Source organism: Amphibalanus amphitrite, unplaced genomic scaffold (assembly GCF_019059575.1).
Source record: "Amphibalanus amphitrite isolate SeventyFive unplaced genomic scaffold, NRLGWU_Aamphi_draft 001594F_arrow, whole genome shotgun sequence".
Taxonomy (NCBI): Eukaryota; Metazoa; Arthropoda; class Thecostraca; order Balanomorpha; family Balanidae; genus Amphibalanus; species Amphibalanus amphitrite.
In genome coordinates, this window is record NW_024883087.1 from 89,107 (window position 1) to 111,263 (window position 22,157).

Sequence of the window (22,157 nt, forward strand, 5' to 3'; positions counted from 1 at the left end):
CAAATCCCTTTCCATGCCACAACATCTTGTTCTGGGCTGGACGAACAACTTTATCTCATGTGGTTAACTCCCGTATACTAGGACTAGAGCACTCCCGTAGCCGGTTGCAGTGAGTGTCGGGGGGATGAGTGGTCTGTCCACTGGATGGGTCCAGCTTTAACAACCCACCAGGGCGCCAGCCCAGGCCATTGTCATATTAGTAAGGCAGATGTCGCATGAGTGGGCATATGCACGCATTTTGTTTTTACAACAAAGGATAGGCGCTACCCGCAGGCGCCCGCAGAAACTGCAATGTTGGTTGTGGGTTGGGTAAACTTGCTTTCAAGCTGTTGTGTTGTAGACAGCATGTTTTAAGTTAGGTGACAGTTTGTAAATCCATTAGTGATAAGTTTTATTCATTTTGTATGATTATTTTCCTTAGTAGAAAAAAGTGGCAGGGTCACCATCATCTTCCTTCCAATGAGGAGGGAAAGGGAGCCATTTATCACAATTTCTTCAATATGGATCCTCATAAATGTGACTTATACCAGTACCTCCTCAGGCTATTGTTCCAGCCATTTGTGCTGCAGATGGCTTTCATATGGTCTTAGTCTGACAAAGCTAGGTGCTAAGAAAGAACAGCTTTGAAGTGCAATAGTTATTGATGCACATGTCTCTGAAGATAACTTCCAACAAGGCCCTAAATACACTTCCAATACGCCTGAGATAATTTCAGTCAAATTTAAGCGCAGGTAGGCTATCCAATGTTCAATGCATGTGTTAAGTGCTTTGAGGCACCTTAGGCTTAGCTTCGTTCTTTCTTAGAGTTGTCGAACTATAGTCTCCAGTGCTCCCCTCGCCTATATCAGTTGTCTACCCCTGTACTCCTGACTCCCTCTGTCTTTCATTCATCCAGGTTACGCCAATGTTCTGCGCATACAGTTGCTGCTTTTTGGTGCGCACACACCCCAGGCACTCCATCTCGTCAACGCCTGAGAAGTTGGTGAAAGTGCCTCCTGCCAGACTTGCTGGATGGCTACTAGCTGCACTTGCTAGCTGAACTGAAGCTCTTCCAACTAGCTGGCATGGCTCTCGGCAGCTTGGCTTACGCGTGGGACGCTGCAGACGCAATCATCGCCAGCCTCACACATGTCGAAAATCAGGCAGACTACATCAGCTGCTCACTGATATGGGCCAAAGAAGGTATGGCGTGGCAGAGACAGGCTTGTCTGCTCACCGTGTGTGCAATACAGAGATATAAGCTCCTAGGACCTAGATAATTAAACAAGTTCTGTGCACTGCTTTCTCAGGTATTTATTTGCTTGCTAGATATGTGATTTGAGTTTCATCATGGACGTTTGCAATCTTGTGTACCGATGAAACCAAGTCTTAGCATAAAAGTTCGCCATTGTGTGCCTGTGGCCGGCTTTGTCGTTTGTATTGCAGGTAACTATGCTTTGTGGTTTCTGAGTTCTGAACACATTATCCTCCACCAGGCTCGTTGCTGGCGGTGGTTCTGGAGACAACGGTTCGATCCATCTGTAGGACGTCACTCGGCAAGAAGTTGTAGAGTGTGATGGTCATCCACGCGGCGCGCGTATCCAGTCACGTTGTCCAGAACCTGATTATCTCCAGGTCAGTAACTGTGTGAAGCAACGTTTCCACTGCTCGGTCAGCGGTGTCCCGCCACGTCACCAGGTCAGTGACGTGCTTACAATTTTGTGACACGTCGCCGCGTCCCTAGGTGAGCGGCTTGAGGGAACTTTGTAGGTATGTTACCGGGACGGGATGCCGGCTAATGCGGGTGCCGTTGCCAAAGTCGTGACGTTTGGTGGGTCTCGGACTCGCTCGGGCGTCATTTTCTTGAGTGAGAAATGTATTTACAGGCTAATGTACTGTTATTATAGCTAAGTGTGCGACAGGAAACGTTATGAGCCATGAGTCGTGGTCGCCGTGGCTAGTATTTTACGACCGTGGTGAACAATGTGACGGTCGCCGTGGCTGGTTTTGTGACGGCTGCCGTGACTGTTACATAACGGCCGTCGGGGCTGAAACGTGACGGTCGTCGTGAGACGTGACGTGCTGCGACTCGCTGTGTTACAGGTCACTCCGTGACTTGCCGGCGTTTGAGGCTGACGGTGTCGCCCGAACGAAGGCTTCACGGCGACAAGTGCTGCCACCGCCTGAGACCATCCGACTCCGAAAAGCTGATTGCCGGGCACGAACAAGAGGCTACAGGCATTTGGGTGCAACACCTACTCCGAGTGCCCTGTTCTGAGGCGTCATCCGAAGAATGCCGCATAGTGCACTTAAGGCTGTGTTCGGGTGTAGTGCACTGCACTGTCGGATAGGATCAAATGGCAGGCCCGTCATAAGATCTCAGTACGAAATTAAGATAGTCAGAGCCGACGTGATCGGTGGATGGTGTGCCAGGGGTGATTGAGCGTCCATGAGCGTGAGACACCTGGATCTGTGAAGGATACGCCGATACGTGTCCCGGATTCGACCCCCCTCCCCCTCCGTCTCAACGGTGTTGGCTGAGATTGGGGTATTTTTACGGACTCGCCAATGTCCTGCAATTTCTGTTATGTAATTTGACGATCATGCCGTGGTCTCATTCTGTCTCGATATGCTAATAAATGATAAATGTAACAGAGGTTGGAAGTAAGGTGTGAGTGGCTGTAACCGGCAGGTTTTGACGAGCGTGATATTTGTATCGTGAGGGCGCTAGCTGCAATCAATCGCGCGTTTTTGCTGAGCATCCGTGAGCGAGAAAATGCCTTCTCTGGAACCTAGCAGTTCAGCGTGAAATCTGTGTATCTTTGGATTATGTTATCATAACGTAATGTATTTTTGGTGTCCACTGCAGCTTCGGAACAGAAATATGGAGATTGGCTGTTTGCTGAAGCAAGGGTAAGCAATCCGTGCCAAGAATAAAAAACTATGTGAATTTAAGTATGTATTTCGCTGTATTTTCCAATTGTGTTACACAAAACACAGAAATGCGTCAACTACTGATAACACCCGGCTACAAATACTAAAATGCTTGCAATGCTATACAAGAATAGATATTGTAGATATCCTGGCGGCCGACTGGCGCGAAATGGCTACGATCGACTGCACGGACGTTGCTGGTGACTGGCGGACCAGTGAAAACAGGAAAGAAGATGAATAGCTCTAGCTCTCGTCTGCGCGCGGAAGGGCGCTGATTGGCGTGGCTCACAGACTCCATTGGCTCATCAGACTGTTATTGGTTTTCTCCCTCCCCTCCCACAGGCGTAGCCAGGTAGCTTAGTTGTGCGCGGAAGCGAGCGGCCAGAGCGGCGCTAGGTGTCGCCCTCCCAGCGACCGGGTAGTGCAGCTGGACGTGCCGCGGATGGTCCGCCTCTGATCTCTGCACACTCGGCAGAGTGCGGCCGGACACTCCATAGAGTTGCATAGCGTCGATAGGCCGTATGGTGTCGCTATCGTAATTATAAAAGCGTAAGTAGAAGGTTGAAGCAGGATAGAATTCTATCTTCTTCGAGCTTTGTTACACATAATAAGCATTGGCCGTTTCTTTACATATAATATCGCAAAGCACAGCTTTATGCGCTGGCTACGCTATGTGGCTACGCTGGCTACGATATGTGCGCGTCGGTTGCGGCAGTAATTATCGAAGAAATATATGATTTATGAACGTTTCTTGATCATAGAATGATAAAACATTGCAATGTTTGCCTGTTGTGAGAAGAAAACTCCTATACTGCCGCTCTATCGTCCGGAATTATTCGTGTTCGATTACGGCGATTCCGCCACTCTATCAGCTGATTTTTGTTTCCGAGTCACGTGACCAACCGGTGTCTCCCTGGGTGGCAGGGTCAAAAGCCCCCCTCCCCCCCCCCCCATTCGACCGCTGACAGGGTCGGCAATATATATTAGCTTCCCCTCCCCCCCCCCCCCCACACACAATATTTTTGTCATAACTCATATTATGCCGTTGTATGGAATGAAAACGGCCTGGAAAATTCGGGGCGCACTCCCCTTCCCCCCCCCCCCCACGATCAACAAGTTCTTTAACCATGCATTGGCGTGTTTGTGGAAAGATAAAGGCTGAAAATTGTGGGGTGCACCCCTCACCCACCCGGCAACTTTTCACCCACAGAAAGCGGCCTTGCCCCAACGTTTAGCCCCTCTCCCCCCCCAAAAAAAAATACGGCGGTCTGGATCCGCCAGTGCTACTGTGAAAAGGAAGAAAACCGTAACTAACATTCTGAACATTTTCCAGGAGAGCCGTTATAAAATGGGTATAAGCAAACTCGCAAGACGAAGAGGATTTCAAATAATTCAAATATAAAACCTTTTTGGCAATATAACTTCACATATTTCCGTAAAAAGCCAAAAGGTGTTTTGTCTTTTCACAGAGCAACTAGAATGGTACCCTTTGAAAAGGAAGAAAACCGTAACTACAGCAACACGTTTTCGCCGACCGTATGTGCATCTTCGGGCTTCAGTGTTGAAAGTAAAAAAAAACCGTAAGTGTGTACTTACGGTTTTTTAGCATATCACTCCTGGTCTGGAAAGCGCATTTACGGTACATATCAATAAGTTGAGCAATGAGTTGAAGAGAAATTATTTGATTTTTGAAATATGTTGCTAATTATCATAATACAAATACATGGGTACTGGTACGTACTTCACCTCATAATTGCTGGTTGATTGATTCGTCAGGTAATCTCATGAGTTTTGTCTGTTACTGTTGTCCCTTGTCGACCCAACGAACGCCCCCCCCCCCCCCCGCAGTCATGCTCATGGCTGCCAAAAATATTAATCGGTCTCAAAATACATTGTATTAGCCGTACATGTGTACTTAATTTAAACAAGAAACGCAAAAGTGCACGAAGTCGAATGGCTATTCACATGTGAGAAATATTTGGCCCACTTGGGAGTATAATAACAGCCATATCCAAATTGATCAACGCCAAATCGGGCAAAAATTAAACACATTGATAACAAAAAGCTAATCAAAGTCGACTTTGACAAACGCTAAACAAACAACATCCTTCAGAGTAAATAGCGAGCGCAGGACAGGCTATTCCCCAGCACTCGCCGACTAAGTCCAGCACCACCTGTTGACTGCCGCACGCAGGTGTGCCAGTGTGCCAGTGCCACACACCGTCCTCACTGCGCGAGGTCTCGCACAGTTCTAGCATGCTCTTTTTGCAGCTGCAGCCAAAACGGCCGCTTGTGGTGCGGCATGAGCGGCAGGAGATACTGACAGAGCTTGTCAATCTTCTGCTTGTTAACACCCCGCGGTGTCGTCCTCTGTTTTGGTGGCTCGGAGTGGTTGTAGGTCGCCTTCAGCAGCTGAAAGCCACGCCATGACTTCGCTGTGTGGCAGGCCTTGACGAACAGCCTGTCGTCTCCACGTCGGACCTGCAGGGCGCGTACGTCACGGAGGTGAGGTCGCATCCCCTCCTTCCCCAGGAGCGTCAGCTTTCGCCGGCTGATGCCGTCCTCGAACTCGAAGAAGTCGTCGGCCTTCATCGTCCGGACTCTGTTGCCGCTGTCCTCCACGACGCTGACGAAGTCCTGGTAGTCACAGAGCTGCGCCTTCGCCATCTTTTTCTGGATCACCTGATGAGCCGCGTCGGCACTCATTGCGGTATGGCCGCTCTCCAAGTATTTTACGGTGATCTTCTGTGTGGCGTTGTCCTCCTGCTGGATGTACAGTCACCAGCACTTGATACTAATCACCTCGTTTTTGTTCAGTAGTTTGAAGACCGATCAACTGTCAGTCGCGCAAGATACGTCAAACGATCCGTTTGGTCCTCCGATTTTCGAATATCTAACTTGTTTTTGTATATTCGAAGCATTTTGGGATGGGGAGCCAAAAAACCTCTTTTCTGCCCTAAAGTGTGCCCCAAGAAGTCGTAGAACCTAGCCCCGCCTCTGATCCACAGACCACTAGTGCCATCTCTTGTCAGCCGAACAAGCCGCAGAAGTAAATAATGTCACGTGACCTTTGCACACGCTACAATTACTACGCAGCTGTAGTGGGGGAAGCGGGGCGGAGGCGTGGAGAGGGACGCGATCGGTCGGCTGGGGTCAGGTCGCCGAGGTCAGAGGTCATCCGCCGGAGGGTGTTTGAGCGGTTGGGCCGTGTGGGCTGGGGCCTGCGGATTGGGGAGCGCCTGGACCTGTCTTGAAACAAGTCCTACAACGCTGTGACAGTCGAGAATATTGTGAGGAAAGAGAGAGAGAGAGAGAGAGAGAGAGAGAGAGAGAGAGAGAGAGAGAGAGAGAGAGAGAGAGAGAGAGAGAGAGAGAGAGCTAAGAAAGACTGGAGGGAAGGGATAAGGACGGGAGGAGAGGAGAGAGAGAGAGAGAGAGAGAGAGAGAGAGAGAGAGAGAGAGAGAGAGAGAGAGAGAGAGAGAGAGAGAGAGAGAGAGAGAGAGAGAGAGAGAGAGAGAGAGAGAGAGAGAGAGAGAGAGAGAGAGAGAGAGAGAGAGAGAGAAACTTAAAAGGAAAACCAGAGAGGGTAAAATGAGAAAGAGGGCAATGGGTAAATCAGTGAGAGGGAGCGAGAGAGGAAATATTTAGTTGTGTCAGCTTGTTTGATGTTTCACATGTAAAATGCAACTTTGCTTTCCATCATTACAGCCTCGGATTGGAAATTAAATCTTAGCATCCTTGTGATAAACCCACGTTGACGGGATGTGTGGTGACGTAGCCCTTTGCCCTCTGAACTTTGTGCAGTAGACTAGGTGGCGCTGAGCTCGCTGCGCTCGTGGGCACGGTGCGGCCGTGCAGCAGTCGGGCAGCGGCCCCCGCCGGACACCGATCACCAATACAGGACTACGTTATTCAGAACGCTGTGTGAGATCGCGGACCGAGATCGCGGACCCGGAAGCTGGAACGAACTCAGCCGCGGATACTAGCGGCGTAACAACTTGGCGACGAGGATGAGATTCGCTTAGTGGTGATCTCGGAAGGAAAAGTGGCGTTCTCACGGATTTGGCGTTCTGGTGGTGCGGCACCGGTGGCCGACGCGGATATACGTCACGGGGAAGTGACAGCGTCGGGACTCGGACAAACTCGCATGGCGTGCTGGATGGTGCAGTGCGCGGCGGTCGGCGCGGATATACATCACGGTGAAGTGATAGCGTCGTGCCGGGTGATATTGCTTAGTGCTTAGTTCTGCTTAGTGCTTAGTATTTTTTTATACTGCTGCATAATTTTGTGCATTAACGCTGTCAGCTCTGCCGCTGCGTTTCGCTGTATCGTTGTTGGGAACATTTGTATTGCACCTCCGTGTTGGGTGCACAGTGGTGCGGGCGGCGAAGGCGGCCGCTGGACTCTGAACTTTGGACTCTGCTCGGTGTGGCGTGACTGGTGAGTCAGCGCGGTCAGTGCAGTGTGCAGTGCCCGACCCCGGTGCAGCCTCGGGGCGGTGGCAAACATGGCGGCCGGACTGCCGAGCGTGGCTCCTTTTGCAAAGGGGATGGACTTTAGCCGGTGGCTGAAGGGTCTGGAATTCTACGCCGAGGCGATGGACATAACAGACGACCGGCGGCGGACTGCAGTCCTGCTCCATCTAATGGGGCCGGACATCCAGGACGTGTTCGACACACTGCCGGAGCCGACCGCGGCTGCAACGGCTGCAACGTCACAATACGACACCGCTGTGGCTAAACTACGCCAGTATCTACAGCCGACGTCTAACCTTATGGCGGAACGTGTAACGTTCCACCGCACGAGCATGTACGCCGGCGAGTCATTCGACGCGTACCTGGCTCGTTTGCGGGCGGTGGCTGGGCGGTGCGGGTTCCCGGCGGCTGACCTCGACCGTGAGCTCCGGGACAGGAGCGTGGCCGGCGCGACTCCACAAATTCAGGAGCGACTGTTGCAGACGGTCGGAACCAAAGGAGACAACTTTTCACTGCAAGATCTCCAGGCTACGGCTCGTGCATACGAGCAAACGCAAATGCTAGTGACGCAGTTCCGTAATGCGTCTCTGAGCACGGACGGCGTCGGACGGTCAACCACCGCATTGGACGAGCGGCCAGAGGTCGATGTGGTGACCTCGGGACCGGATCAGCTGAACGCTGTCCGGCCACAGCGCACGGCTGACGGTAACCGGAACCGCCAGCGGCGCACGGTCCGCTGCTACCGCTGCGGTGCGGCGGGACATTTTCAGCGGGACTGTCAGGAGAGCCGACGCCCGGATGAGTCAGCGCGTGCGGCACCAGCGTCACGGCGGCCGACGGGGCCGGGGCGCCGGGAATCTGACACTCGTGGGTCCGACGGGGTCAGACCGGCACCGGAGACGCGGCGGTGCTACCGCTGCAAGCAGATCGGACATCTGCGCAGTCAATGCCGACAGCGGACTGCCACGGCGGACATGTGGGGGCTGGGGCAGATAAACGCTGTTAACCTAACGGAGGCGGTTAAAATGACTTTACCGGTGAACGGGGTGGCCATCAAAATGGTGGTAGACACCGGCAGCCCTATCACTGCTGTGGGGCGGGACACGGTCATCCCGCGGCTGCGATTGAAACCTACTCAGCTACAGCTGTCGTCATTCACTGGTCACCGGATCCCTCTCCGGGGTGAGGCAGACGTCTCTGTAAGGTTTCGCGGTCGGGACCATCGACTGCGACTGGTCGTGGTGGACCTGCCTGGCGATCGCCGTCTGCTAGGCCGCGACTGGCTGCGGGCTCTGGACATCAGTGTGGGCGGCGGAGAGACGGCGGTGATGGACGTCACTCCGGACCGAGGGACGGCGGATCTGGAGGCGGTCTGTAACAGGCACAAGTCGGTGTTTGACGGCACACCGGGGCGCATCAGTGGGGTAAAGGCGCACCTGACACTGAAACCGGATGCACGGCCGGTGTCACGGCCGGTGCGCTCGCCTCCATATGCACTGAAACCGGCCGTCGAGCAGGAGCTCGACCGCTGGGTGCAGGCCGGGATCGCGGAAAAAGTCGGTCCAAACGACGCGCCCGGCTGGGGAACACCACTGGTGACGGTGCCACGGGCTGATGGCGGTGTGCGTCTGTGCGGTGATTATCGACTAACGGTAAACCCGCAGCTGCAAATGGCGACGCATCCTACGCCATCCGCCGAGGACATCTTTGCGAGCGTCCGAGGACGGCGGTTCTGCAAACTGGACCTGAAAGACGCCTTCCTGCAGCTGGAGCTCGCGGAGGAATCGCGGGATATGACAACAGTCGTCACGCACCGAGGACGGTATCGGATGAAATCCCTACCGTTCGGCATATCGGCGTGCAGTTCGGTGTTTCAGGCAGCAATCGATCACATCCTGGATGGCATAGACGGGTGTGTGGCCTATCAAGACGATCTGCTGGTGACGGCGGCGAACATGACGGACCTGTGCGAGCGCTTGGATGAAGTGCTAACTCGGCTGGAAGCTCATGGAGTGAAGCTGAAACGGGAGAAGTGTCAACTTGGACTCGACGAGGTGCAGTACCTCGGCTGGCGCATCTCAGCACAGGGGCTGCGTCCAGTACAGGAGAAAGTTGACGCAGTGATCGACATGCCGGACCCTAAGGATGTGAAAAGTCTGCGCAGCATCTTGGGGAGCATCAACTACTACCAGCGCGTGCTTCCCAACCTCTCCACGGAACTAGCGCCGCTGTACGAGCTATTGCAGAAGGGCGCCACGTGGAAATGGACTGATGTGCACAAAAACGCACTGGTCAGAGTGCGGAAACTGCTGGCAGGGGACACAGTCCTAAAGCGGTACGATGCAGAGGCGCCGCTCAAGCTCGTCACAGATAGCAGTGAAGTCGGCGTGGGAGCCGTGCTTCTGCAGCCGGACGAGGAAGGACTGGAGCGTCCGGTGATGTACGCCTCTCGGACACTCACAAAAACGGAGAGGAAATATCCAATGGTAGAGAAGGAGGCGCTGGCGGTGTCCTTCGCTGTCAAGCGTTTCGGTCAGTTTCTCTACGGCCGGAGGTGGACCCTGGTCACGGACAACAGGGCGCTGTCGCGCATCTTGAGTCCGGAGCGCGAGCTGCCAACGCTGGCTGCGGCCAGGCTCCAGCGGTATGCGCTGCAGCTCGCGGCTTTCACCTACGATGTGGAGCTACGTCCATCAGAAGACATGCACCTGGCGGACAGTCTGTCTCGTATGGCAGTGCCAGGCGGAGAGGTCGAGCCAACGGATGCTGAAGACGACAACAGCGGCGGCTCGTACCTGCTGTTCATGGACGGAGTAGCTCCAGTTCTGACGGCCAAACAACTCGCGGCGGCGACACGCCGCGATCGGGTACTGTCGCGCGTCCTGACGTACGTGCACAGTGGGTGGCCCGGACAGGTGGAGCAGGAGCTGGCCCCGTTCCGTCAGAGGCGGGATGAGCTCTCCACGGACCTGGGATGTCTGCTCTGGGGTGGCAGGACGGTGGTTCCCCACTGCCTTCGGCAACAGGTGCTGGCAGAGCTGCACCAAGGTCACCTGGGCAGCGCCAAAATGAAAGGTGTGGCGCGCCGATACGTATGGTGGCCGGGCATGGACGCCGAGCTGGAGGCCCTGGCGCGTGACTGCGCGGCTTGCATGGAAAAGCGCGGGGCACCACCGCGTGCTGAACTTCACCCTTGGGAACCGACGGACAGCTGCTGGTTCAGGGTTCACATCGACTTCGCTGGACCCTTCCAGGGCTCTTTCTTTCTGATAGTGTATGACAGCTACTCGCGCTGGGTGGAGGCAGTGCCGATGCGTGAGACCAGCACGGAAAGCACTGTGCGTGTTCTGCGCGAAATGTTCGCCAGGTTTGGATTGCCGGTCCAGGTGGTCAGCGACAATGGACCCCAGCTGACCGCCACTGCGTTCTCCCAGTTCCTGAACTCGAATGGGATTCGGCACATCAGGACAGCGCCGTGGCATCCAAGTAGCAACGGGGCGGCGGAGCGCGCAGTGCAAACCGTAAAGAATGGCTTGAAAGCTGCACTCAAGGACGGAGGAACGCTTTCTCAGCGCCTACAGCGGTTCTTGCTGGCATACCGGGTGGCGCCACACGCGACCACGGGGAGGTCTCCAGCGGAAATGATGTTGGGACGGAACGTGCGAACCAACCTGGACCTCCTAAAGCCGGATGTGGACGTGCGGCAGCGCGAGGAAAAACTTCGCCAGTGGCAGGCCGGTAGGCCAGGTCACAACAGGCAGTTCTCGATCGGAGACCACGTCTGGACACGGGCCTACGGTGGACCGTCCAAGTGGCGGCGGGGCGTCATCACCGCCCGGACGGGCCCGCTGTCGTTCGAAGTGGACGTGGGGAGCGCGATCTGGTCGCGGCACGCCGACCAGCTGCGTCTGGCGTGCACCCAACAGGCTGCTGCAGCGCCCGATGGCGCGGAGGAAATCAGCCGGCAGCCGACGGTGGCAGCACCGAACCGTACCGGACAGGTTCCGTTGGCACCCACCAGGATTGGCGGACCACCGGTGACCATCAGACCGGGGGTCATCGTCGGGACAGGTGTGACCGGCGGGTCGGAAACGACGGTCAGGTCACCGGCCACACCGGCCACAGACGGACCAGAGGCGACGGGCAATGATGCTGTGACAGCACCTGCTACCGCTACCGGTGGCAGCTCCGAGGAAGCGCAGGTAGCTGCAGGCGGCGACGCTGGCGCCGAGGAGGCGCAGGTCAGCAGAGGTGGCGGTGTGACCTCATCGGCGACAGGAACAGGAGCTGGATCAGCCACTGGGGGCATCGCTCAGCGTGTTTCCGTCAGGCAGCGGAAGCAGCCACGTCGCCTCATAGCCGAAATGTGACGGCGACACAAAGTCGTGTTCGAAGCGACTGGCTTTGCTTTGAAATAGTTTTAGACGGATGTTTAGTCTTATTTCGGCCAGTTTTTGTGTTGTCTGCTTCGCCACGACTGTCATTCCTGTTGAGGGGGGTAGTGTGTGGTGACGTAGCCCTTTGCCCTCTGAACTTTGTGCAGTAGACTAGGTGGCGCTGAGCTCGCTGCGCTCGTGGGCACGGTGCGGCCGTGCAGCAGTCGGGCAGCGGCCCCCGCCGGACACCGATCACCAATACAGGACTACGTTATTCAGAACGCTGTGTGAGATCGCGGACCGAGATCGCGGACCCGGAAGCTGGAACGAACTCAGCCGCGGATACTAGCGGCGTAACAGGATGCAGTAGCGGCGGAACACCTTCAATTAAGGGGGGGGCACTGCCGACTTTTGGTCCTATTATTTCCATGCAACGCTCATTGGGCTAATGTTGAAATGCCAAAATCAAAGGGGGTACGGTGCCCCGGTGCCCTCCCCGTTCCGCCGCCTATGACGGGATGGGGACGCTTTTATGGTCGTCGTTGGGAGCTCGGCACTAATGGGGTCTGGGGATGATGTTGAAGGTTTCGCAAATGTTTCATAAAAGATGCTACTTTTTTGCACAACCTATTAAACATTTTTTACGTTTGCTATGAAAATGTTAGGCCCAGTTCCTTCAAGATCAGGTCCACGACTCCACAGCTTACAACAGGAGCTAGTTAACATAACAATTAACCCGCGCCGCCGTGTTGGTGGCATTAACTTTCCATCGAGTGCTGGGGGGGGGGGGGGGGGTGTTTTACGCCCCTCCGTCTAACTCGGCTCCTGGGCCACGTAGCGACACGCGGTAAGCGACAATCGAAAGAGCGTCAAAAATAAGGAGGAAAACACTCGGTCATTTTAAGGTCAGGGCAAAGGTCAGGTCACCAGGGTTCATCAAAGGTCAAATTTTGTTGATTTCAACGATTTCGAACACCCGACGGCTAACTCGGGAACCAATAGAGCTACAGCGCCGCGGAAAAGCGCATTCGATAGCTCTTTTAACGTTTTTTCGCCAACATGTCCTCAAATGACCTCAGGGGCACACACAGGGGTCACAGGTGCAATTTTCTGATTCAGTGTGTCATGTTTACCTACCTATGGACCGATGTTTGAGAGGGTGTAGAACGAAATTCGTCCAAAAGAGGCGCATTTCAATTTTCTCCCATTGACTTATACCTAATGGAGCAGTCGCAAAACTGACCTGACCTTAGGCCACAGACATAAAAAATCCGAGGTATCCATTTTATACATACTGTTACCCTATGCAAGCACTGAAAGTTTTAAAGTGATCGCTCAGTCGGTGCAGCTACAACGAGCTTTCGAATTTTTTTTTCTGAGGTAAGGTCACTTGACGTTACCTGGTGACCTGACCTTGAATGACGCTACGCGTCGCGTCGCCGTTTTTTGAGATATTCGCGAAAAACCTGAGGGGGAAGGGCGTAAAAATGCCCCCCTCCCCCCAGCACGGCGCGGGTGGTCGACATAGCGACTCGGACTGAGCAAATGCCTGTAATTAACGTTTCAACGGTTGAATAAGGTGAGAGGATTGAGGTAGGCTTGTATCGGATTTTCTTCTGCTTGTCGGTAGTTTATAGGTTGAGCGCGAGCTGTCCATAATCATTCAAGAGGGAAAATTCAGCTGCACATCGTTCGGGCCAAAGTAATACCAAACCAGGGTATATTGAATTAGGATACCAAACATTCTCAAATTTTGAAGTAAAGAGCCAGTAGTCTACCTACGAATATATTCAAAAAACAATTAGAAAAAGCATAAGCGGACTGGTTTCGTCTATCAAAGACTTCTTCAGCGTTTTTTCAAAAATGTATAAGAAGAAAACTAGCACAGTGACAATCGTTTGAAATAAAATTGGATTCAATAAGAACTAAGAACTTCATTGTCCGAAAACCGCTGACAGTTCATAGCTCAATGACACTTATGAGCCGTGCATAAGGAGGCGTGAAAACACTCCTCATCTCGTTCTATTACGAGAGGACCATGTCATGGCGTGAGAAAGGTGTTCTCAATATAAATGACACTGTATGAGTGAATAAATATTCCGCGCCCTCTTGGGCTATTGGCGGACTCTACCACCTGATCGGGTGTTGCAGCCGTTTCGCCCTCCACCTGAGATCTCGGAAAGTTACCGACCGATTTTAAACATTCAAAAAGTGTTCGATAGCCCCACCAGGTAACTACCTTGTTACCAGGTTTCGTTGACCTAGGTGCAACCCATGACGTCACAAGTCAGGTCAAAGGTCGCACTTTTTCACCGATTTAGTCTAAGGAATGCGTTACAGTCAGTTAACACATCAAATAAAAGGCATGTTATCGAAAAACATCGATGGAGCGTTGGTTGTCTAATGCATATGTTGCCTAAAGAGGTCATTGATGCCAGGTCAGTTCACAGAGGTCAGGTCACTAAGGGTCACAATATGAACCCAACTATGCTAGGGTCGTGTGATACATGTTTTATGGCCAATTTTACATTTAAAATTCAATGGTGTGAGCCAGACGGCCATTGGGGCCAGTTTAGATTACATTCTGGTGGAGGTCAGGTCAAGGTCAGGTCAAAGAAGGTCAAATTTCAAAGTTGATATTTTGCATAAAAGGGGTATCTATTCGATGCAGCTCATCACAGGAAATCCAATGGTGGCCTTTGGCTTGCTTTGTGTGTTCTGTGACGGCTAAAATTGAATTTGAAAATTTTACGTAATAAATTTTGAGAAGTTTTTTTTTTGCCATAACTTTGCTAGAGATGGAGCTTTCGAGTTTAAGTTTGGCATATCTAGAGCAGATAGTTTTATAACATATATTTCAGTTTTAGTTTTGAAAGTTGTTGGTATTTTCGGGGTGTTATACTTCTATAGTTTTGTTTTGATGGTCAAAATCAATTTTTGTTTGGAAATAAGAGCTAGCAGTTTGGTAGCGCTGTTTATTTTACATCTTTTTTATCTTGAATATTTTCGTTATCTTCAAAACTGTAAGCGTGACAGCTCTTCCCGCTAAACCTTTTATTGGGTCGAAAATGACAGAACATGGCATCCCTCTGACGTCATTTGTGACTAACCTTTCATAATAGCTCTGGAAAAATTTAGTCACAAGGTGTAAAAATGATGCCCGGAGGGGTCTTGAAAGTTTGGTGGCGACATTTGCTATACTTTAGGAGATATCGACTGAAAAGGAGAGAGGGGGCCGTTTCGCGCCGCCCCCCCCCCCCCCCCCAAATGGGCTTTCAGTTGCTGCTCTCACAGAACTCTTGGTTATATTACAACGTAGTGGAAATGGAATTGCAAGTGGCAATATAAGCTTCCTGCCAGCGCCGGACCAGAGTTTAAACATGCAGGCTGAATTTTACCATTTAATTTTTGAATTTTTAAACCGTTGAGCTTTTTAGAAGTTGTATGGACTGTTCAGCTCCTTTTTTTTGGTCCATCACAGCGGGCTTGTATGTCATTTGTCAACCAAAATCGAATTAAAACTTTTTATTTGGTCTGGCAACCTCGCCAACTTCCTAACTGGATCGTTTAGTAGCTTTTGATTGGGCACTGCCCACGTTGTCTGTCTAGCTTTTCGTGTCATAGACACTGTCTATGACACGAGAAGAGGCTGCTGACATAGTTTGTCGCGGTTGGATAATACCAATCCACGTCCCAGTGGCTACTCGATCGCACTTTCCCTGGCCCACCTCTCCCACCAGGCGAGACTTTGCCCGGCACAGCCGTCGCCTCAGTGCCTCGGGCGGTGACCCGTTCAAAGGGGCTCACAATTCGTATGGTGCCGTGGCTCTCAAACCAATACAGAACAGTGAAACGCAAAGGCTCACTTTCCATATAAGGCGAACGGCTGATTCTGGCGCCGGGGCTTCATTCATGCTAAGGCGCCCAATCACAGCGCCGCATTTCAGTTAGTGTCGGGCGCAAAAGCTACTATGCTCCGCCCCTCCATCACGTGACCCTGCCCTCACGTGGCTTCAGTCACGTGGTGTTTCCACTTCTCGGCGCATGGCGGCGCTAGTCTCGCAGGGGCGGTGGTAGCTTGCTCCCCCGCCGTCCGGGGGTGATGGGTAGCAACTGCTGGTGACTGTACGTCAGCAGGACTGTTGCGAAGACCCACGACTTCTGTTGTCCTGCACAATTATCGGCGTAGATAGTGATTTCTCTTTTGTCGCGGTTCTCCTTCAGATACTGCCAAAATGTGGCAGCGACGTCTTCGGCGTCCCGGCCGGCGATTCCTTCATGCCACAGGATAGCCAGTGGTTTCTCCCGTCCGCGTTGCGCTCCTTTTCTTATCAGCGGCGCGAAAGTCTCATTGAACACTATCAATCTAGGGGTGAAAATCGCTGCCTTGTGAGGAAGAACCGGCAGGAGCGACACCTTCATGAGGTCAGCGCTCACCACGGCTTCGTCATCACCCCAGTCGCGGTCCGCGTCACTCCGGTACTCGGTGCGAGCTTCGCGAGCACGGGTGATGTGCTCGCTGTGACGGGAGCATGTGTCGCAGCCATCAGTGTGGTCGGTCACATTGTCGCTGCCAGGCCATGTTCCGATGAGTTGTGGTGCACGTGCATCTTGCACTGCTCACACTCTTCATGACCAAGAGTTGTGAAACTTATCTTCATGGAGACAACTTCTTGCCGGTACCGCTGGTAGCTGAGCCTCTCTTCTGGATGTTTTTCCAAAAAATCTTGGTGCATTTTAGCTACCGTTACGTCAGCCGGTAAATATCGCCGGTAGGGCGCATGCAGGTAGCGGTAATGAGGGGCGCACGGCCGGAATGACTCGATGTGGTCACGGATCTTCGCTGCGTCTTTCTTGATGGCCGGCTGGTGTCGCCCTCTCCCATCAACTGCACTCACTGATCCATTATTCAGAGCATTCCGGATGGGCATGTCGTTGCCAGGACTTAGTCCCACCGTGGTTAAAAAGAAACCTTTGCAGACAGCCACCATCTTGCCCTCTGCATCTGGCAGATACCAGAAGAGTGACTTTTGGCGCTTCTCGTCACTGTCAGTGCTCCTCCTGGCCACGTCCTTTGTGTGCACATAGGCGCGATCAGGGGGCGTCGAAGTCTAGTAGGAAAATCTGGAAATCCCCGGCGTGACGTAACGTCGGGGATGACCGACGGCGCCTTGCACTGAAAGATACGGCAGAACGGCTATTTTTGAAAAATGATTAAAAATACTTTTGTGCTGTTATGACACATAAAACGCTTATCAGCATGTTCCTCATCATGTGATGAAGTCATATCCGTGGTCGAAAATAGCTGAGCCCCTCTCAATTTCCAACCACCGACCTCATAAGCAAAGGATGTAAGCGTAATCCTTAAGGGCGACTTTCCTATACATATCCGTACATATGCGTCCTTATGGAAATCGGTAGTGTGGCGATTGGCGACGCGCGCGACATCTGTGTGGCGACCAAGTAGCGACTGTGGCGACACCTGGTGGCTGCTTTTCTGCTGTATGTAGGCATTGGGGTTTTGCCAGATATGGTTCCTACTGCTACACAACTATGTTGACCCAATACTAGAAAGTTATTTTGCCAGTAAAAGGCTAGCAAATTGAAAGTCAATTTATAAAATTGCTTATAAATGATAACGAGAAAATAATAAAGAAGTTTTGATTGAGAAGTTATTAAAATATACAACCGTGAAACTATATTTTGGTAGGTTTAGTAGAAATTAGTCCGTGCAACCTTGTATTTAGGGCCTTGGGCGCGATACCAAAGGGCTCGGGCCTCCCAGTTCATGTTTGTCACCGCCTTGTTTAGCTCATCCCGCCTGGTCTCCGAGAAGTTTGTGGTGCACTTCTTACGACAGCGCAGCTCGCCGCATGCTTTGGGCGGAGGCTGCACTTGGTGCTTTGTAGCATAGTTGGCGCTCGCCTTCTTGGCCGTCTGGCCCACACCACTTTCCAAACCCTCTGAAATCTGTGCTGTCTCTCCCAAGTCTCGATCCTCTTCTACCAGTAACCCGGGATCAGACAGAGCAGGCAGCCCGTCAGCTACCGTGTCCACCTCCAGACTGTCCAGTTGTGAAAGACTACACGCCGATGTCGACAGATCTAAGCTATAGTTCGTTTTTCTTAAGTTTGCCCCTCACTGTAAACGTCTCTTTGAACACAGCACGAGACTTGCTAGCTGAATTACTGAGAAAACTGGTTAGCGCACATTGTATTGTAGATCACTGGCGGATCCAGGCTTGCGTTTTGGGGGGGGGGGCAACTCATGCAGGAGCCAAACCTAGGGTACCCCCAAATCCTGTTTTCTCATCGGATTTAGGCCACTTATTTTTCGTCACAGCCCTGACACTATGAATTTTTTTTAACTAAAAAGAAAAATATATAAATGGTAGCCCACCCGACCCATGCCTTTATATTACTTTGTAAACACTTACCATTGTTTTTATCGACCAGTTAAAGGGACCCTCCCACCTTAACATTAGATTTGAGCTGAGATAGCCAAAATGGGGTCCCTGGCTCACAATTACCGGTTTCGGCACGCACTCACAACATCGAGAAATGCCTTAAATCGGAAATATTGAATTTCAAAATTGCAGCATTTTGATTCAGAGGGGCTAATGCTTTTGGATACCCCTCTGAATGTGTAACGTCAGCGGAGATCTAATGATTTTTTAATATTTTACTAAAACGTTTGGTAGCATGCGGTGGTATAGGCTGCTTTGCGCGCAACAAATGCCCCACTTTCAAATAAAGTCGCTAGGAACAGCAGCGGATATTCCAAAAAGTAAACAAAAATAAAAGTCTTATCTCTTGAAAACCGGTGAATATTTTTCGATAAAATTTGGTAGATATTCGTTTTCGCCCTTTCTGAACCTAGCGACATCACTTTCATGCCAATTCATTAACTTTTTTGAAGGTGGGAGGGTCTCTTTAACCCGCTTCGAGTCAGTGCTTGGGTCCCTTTGCGGGCCGGGAGGTGGTAAAACAGCCCTGTCTAACTCGGCTCCTGGGCCACGCCCTGATTGAACTATGTTTCATTATCGTTTGGGGAGGGGGAAAACGGGCCACTTTAGGCCTCTGGGAAGGGGGCATGGCCCTAAATGCCCCCTCCCTGGATCCGCCAGTGTAAGAAGAGACCATTGGAGCTGCAGTTGGGTACCTCAGACATCAGGGTACGCCCTCAGATGTATGTATAGGACTCGCATGGAGACCTCTTATGCTATAGTGTACTGAAAGGACCCAAAGGAGCCTGTCTATATGGGCTCCCGGAGATAGACGTGGGCCCTCAGGAGCCCGCCAGAGCCCCAATGAGGGATAAGTGAGGGATACCAAGTGCCTGCAATTACATATTGCATAAGCCATAACGCCTTTACAAATCAATATATTATGCATCAGTGGCAGATCCAAGGGGGGCCACATAGGTCATGACCCCCTTGGCGCCCGGGGGCACCACAGGCCTGTCAGGGGCACCACGGGCCTAGTAGGGGCACCACCAGCCCGCCAGGGGCACCACAGGCCTAGCAAGGGCACCACGGGCCTGTGAGGGGCCCCACAGGCTTGTCAGGGGCACCCCAGGTCTGTCAGGGACACCAGAGACCTGCCAGGGGCGCCGCCGGCCTCGCAGGGGCACCATGGGCCTGTCAGGGACACCAGAGGCCTAGCAGGGGTACCACAGGCCTTACAGGGGCACCACCGGCCTTGCAGGGGCACCTTGGGCCTGTCAGGGGCACCACAGTACTGTCAGGGCCCAGGGGCACCAGCGGCCTAGCAGGGGCACCACAGGCCTGCCAGGGGCACCACCGGTCTAGCAGGGGCACCATGGGCCTGTCAGGGGCCCCACCGGCCTCGCAGGGGGCACCACCGGCCTCGCAGGCATCACGGCATCACGCAGGGGCACCTTGGGCCTGTCGGGGGCATCACGGGCCTGTTGGGGGCACCACAGTCCTGTCAGGTCCCAGGGGCATCAGCAGCCTAGCAGGGGCACCCTAGGCCCGCCAGAGGTACAGCCCACCGCTAAAGTAATGTAGGGTTTTACCAAACTCAACGGTTGGCTTTGACTGGCGATTGTTTAATGTGAAGTGATTGAAAAGAAGATGTCAATAGCTAAAGTTGCAGCTGCAAGGGTGACGATACATATAAGCTACATTCAAAGTTTCATTGTAGTCTGGCTAATCGTTCCTAAGCTTCAGAAGCAGAACATACCCATGACTGAAACCCCACATTACTTCTGCTGTGGACTGTACCACAGGCCTGCCAGGGTCCAGGGGCACCACAGGCCTAGCAAGGGCACCACGGGCCTGTCAGGGGCACCTCAGGCTCCCGTGCCCCCCCCCCCCCCCCCAGATCCGCCAGTGATGCCACACCACGCGAAACACCGCCAACTACCAGCTGCCGCGCCATAAACACGTGCCAACAACAGTCTTTTTTTAAGGTCGACTCCGCTCGCGCAACTTTTGAGTTTTGACTGATGACCCTCACTGCTACTATATTGCTTCCATATTATGCTGTGGAAAGCTTTACTTCACCAAGTGGCTAAAAACCTCCATCAAGGTATATTTTCTTAGCAATTTTTCTGGCGTTTTTTGGGGGGGCCAAACAGGCCACTTTAGGCCTTTGGGGGGGCCATGGCCCCCGTGGCCCCCCTGGATCCGCCAGTGTTGTAGATATGAATAATATTTTCAAAAATAAGTTTTGAACACCGACGATTTGACGTTATGTTAAGCGCCGTGCAATTTATTTATTTTTTTTTTTGTCCCATACCTATTGAATTGTCCACCATGTGAAACATAGTGGAACAGGTATGCAGGAGTGCCCTTCCATGCCCATGTGACCTGGCTACGTTAAGTACCATGGAACTTCATTCAAGGAGGGGAATTCAAGCACATTAGGTCACATCACTCCCCGCTCTTTTTTTCAAGCGACAGCCCGCCACCACAGGTATTAGTAAAAAGGTTACCCCTGGGGACCCAGCAGACAGATAGCATGGCTAGTGACGTCCGCTGAGTACCCAGGGCTGACAATGGTTAGGTAGGATAAGGACAAAAAAGACGAATGAAAAAGCAAACAATGTATGCATAAACAAAACAAAAGAAAAAAAAAGCAAAAAAAAAACAACAACAAGAACACGGGACGAAAACTGCGTAATAAATATTCTTGTAGAAAAGACTTAACCCTATTCCTGGCGGGGGGGGGGCCTCAGGAGCCCCCCCCCCTGAGGTTTTTTGGTTATTTCTCCCAAACGCGTTGAGCTAGGAAGCTCAAATTTTCTGACTTTTCCTAAAAGGCTTCTACGCAACATGTCTGAAAATTTTGAGTTGATCTGACCTCAGGTCAGGTCACCAGAGGCGGTTTGGTGACCCTACCTCAGAAAAGTTTGCAATCACGCCAGAGCTAGAGTTTTTGACCGATCAATTTCTTCTCTTCAGGGTTTAGTTAGGGTACCAGTATGTGCAATTTGTTCAATTTGTTAGTTATTAGTTCAGACATAATTCCTGAGGAATCGTCTATCCCTGTGGGCCTGTAGGTATTGGCAAGTACGATTTACGAGTCTGTGAAATAGTAAATAAATTTGATGAAATTGATCGTCTGTGAAATCTTGTCAAATCAGTGTGCGCCAACCAGTTTTCTCAGTAATTCAGCTAGCAATTCTCGTGCTATGTTCAAAAAGACGTTTACAGTGAGGGGCAAACTGAAGAAAGACGAACTATAGTTAAGCTGTCGTCCTGATTCATAGGTCTTAACTCAGTGAACTGAGAAGTTGAAACTTCTCCGTCCCCTTCATCCAATACAGGCATTGGCGAATCTCTCTCAAAGTGCACATCGCTGAGCTGTCTGTCACCGAGCCCTACCAGCACCGCGGCGAGCTCGGTCAGCGGACAGATCTCGGCGCGCGCCTCGCCGGGCTGCACCGTCCCCGCTGGGTCAGCCAGGGGTCCGGTCGGACAGACCTCGGCGCGCGCCTCGCCGGGCTGCACCGTCCCCGCTGGGTCAGCCAGGGGTCCGGTCGGACAGACCTCGGCGCGCGCCTCGCCGGGTTGCACCGTCCCCGCTGGGTCAGCCAGGGGTCCGGTCGGACAGACCTCGGCGCGTGCCTCGCCGGGCTGCACCGCCCCCGCTGGGTCAGCCAGGGGTCCGGTCGGACAGGCCTCGGCGCGCGCCTCGCCGGGTTGCACCGTTCCCGCTGGGTCAGCCAGGGGTCCGGTCGGACAGACCCCGGCGCGTGCCTCGCCGGGCTGCACCGCCCCCGCTGGGTCAGCCAGGGGTCCGGTCGGACAGGCCTCGGCGCGCGCCTCGCCGGGCTGCACCGTCCCCGCTGGGTCATCACTCAGTAGGTAGATCTCTGTGCATGCCGCCTCGCTGGACTGGCCTGCTACCTCCGGGACTGCGGCGG

At 52.7% G+C, this 22,157-nt stretch overlaps 2 protein-coding genes across 2 annotated transcripts; both read right to left on the reverse strand.

The window, feature by feature from the left end:
• Window positions 1-4,763: 4,763 nt before the first annotated feature.
• Window positions 4,764-16,187, reverse strand: LOC122374051. The gene is made up of 2 exons (XM_043352560.1): window positions 15,895-16,187; window positions 4,764-5,689 (listed from the first exon to the last, which is right to left on the reverse strand). The coding sequence occupies exons 1-2, from the start codon at window positions 16,185-16,187 to the stop codon at window positions 5,140-5,142; spliced, it is 843 nt and encodes a 280-aa protein (XP_043208495.1). The 3' UTR covers window positions 4,764-5,139.
• Window positions 16,188-16,324: 137 nt separating this feature from the next.
• Window positions 16,325-17,871, reverse strand: LOC122374052. Its single transcript, XM_043352561.1, has 2 exons — window positions 17,528-17,871; window positions 16,325-16,860 (listed from the first exon to the last, which is right to left on the reverse strand). Exons 1-2 carry the CDS (start codon window positions 17,553-17,555, stop codon window positions 16,325-16,327), a joined length of 564 nt encoding a protein of 187 aa, XP_043208496.1. The 5' UTR covers window positions 17,556-17,871.
• Window positions 17,872-22,157: the final 4,286 nt, after the last annotated feature.

Coding starts and splice junctions, on each gene's coding strand:
- LOC122374051 (XM_043352560.1), bottom strand. CDS start 16,187: ATGAAGGTGTCGCTCCTGCCGGTTCTTCCTCACAAGGCAGCGATTTTC. Junction 5,690..15,894: donor TTCGCAACAGTCCTGCTGAC/GTACAGTCACCA, acceptor GTGCTGGTGACT/GTACATCCAGCAGGAGGACA.
- LOC122374052 (XM_043352561.1), bottom strand. CDS start 17,555: ATGAACTGGGAGGCCCGAGCCCTTTGGT. Junction 16,861..17,527: donor GGAGGCCCGAGCCCTTTGGT/ATCGCGCCCAAG, acceptor CGACGCCCCCTG/ATCGCGCCTATGTGCACACA.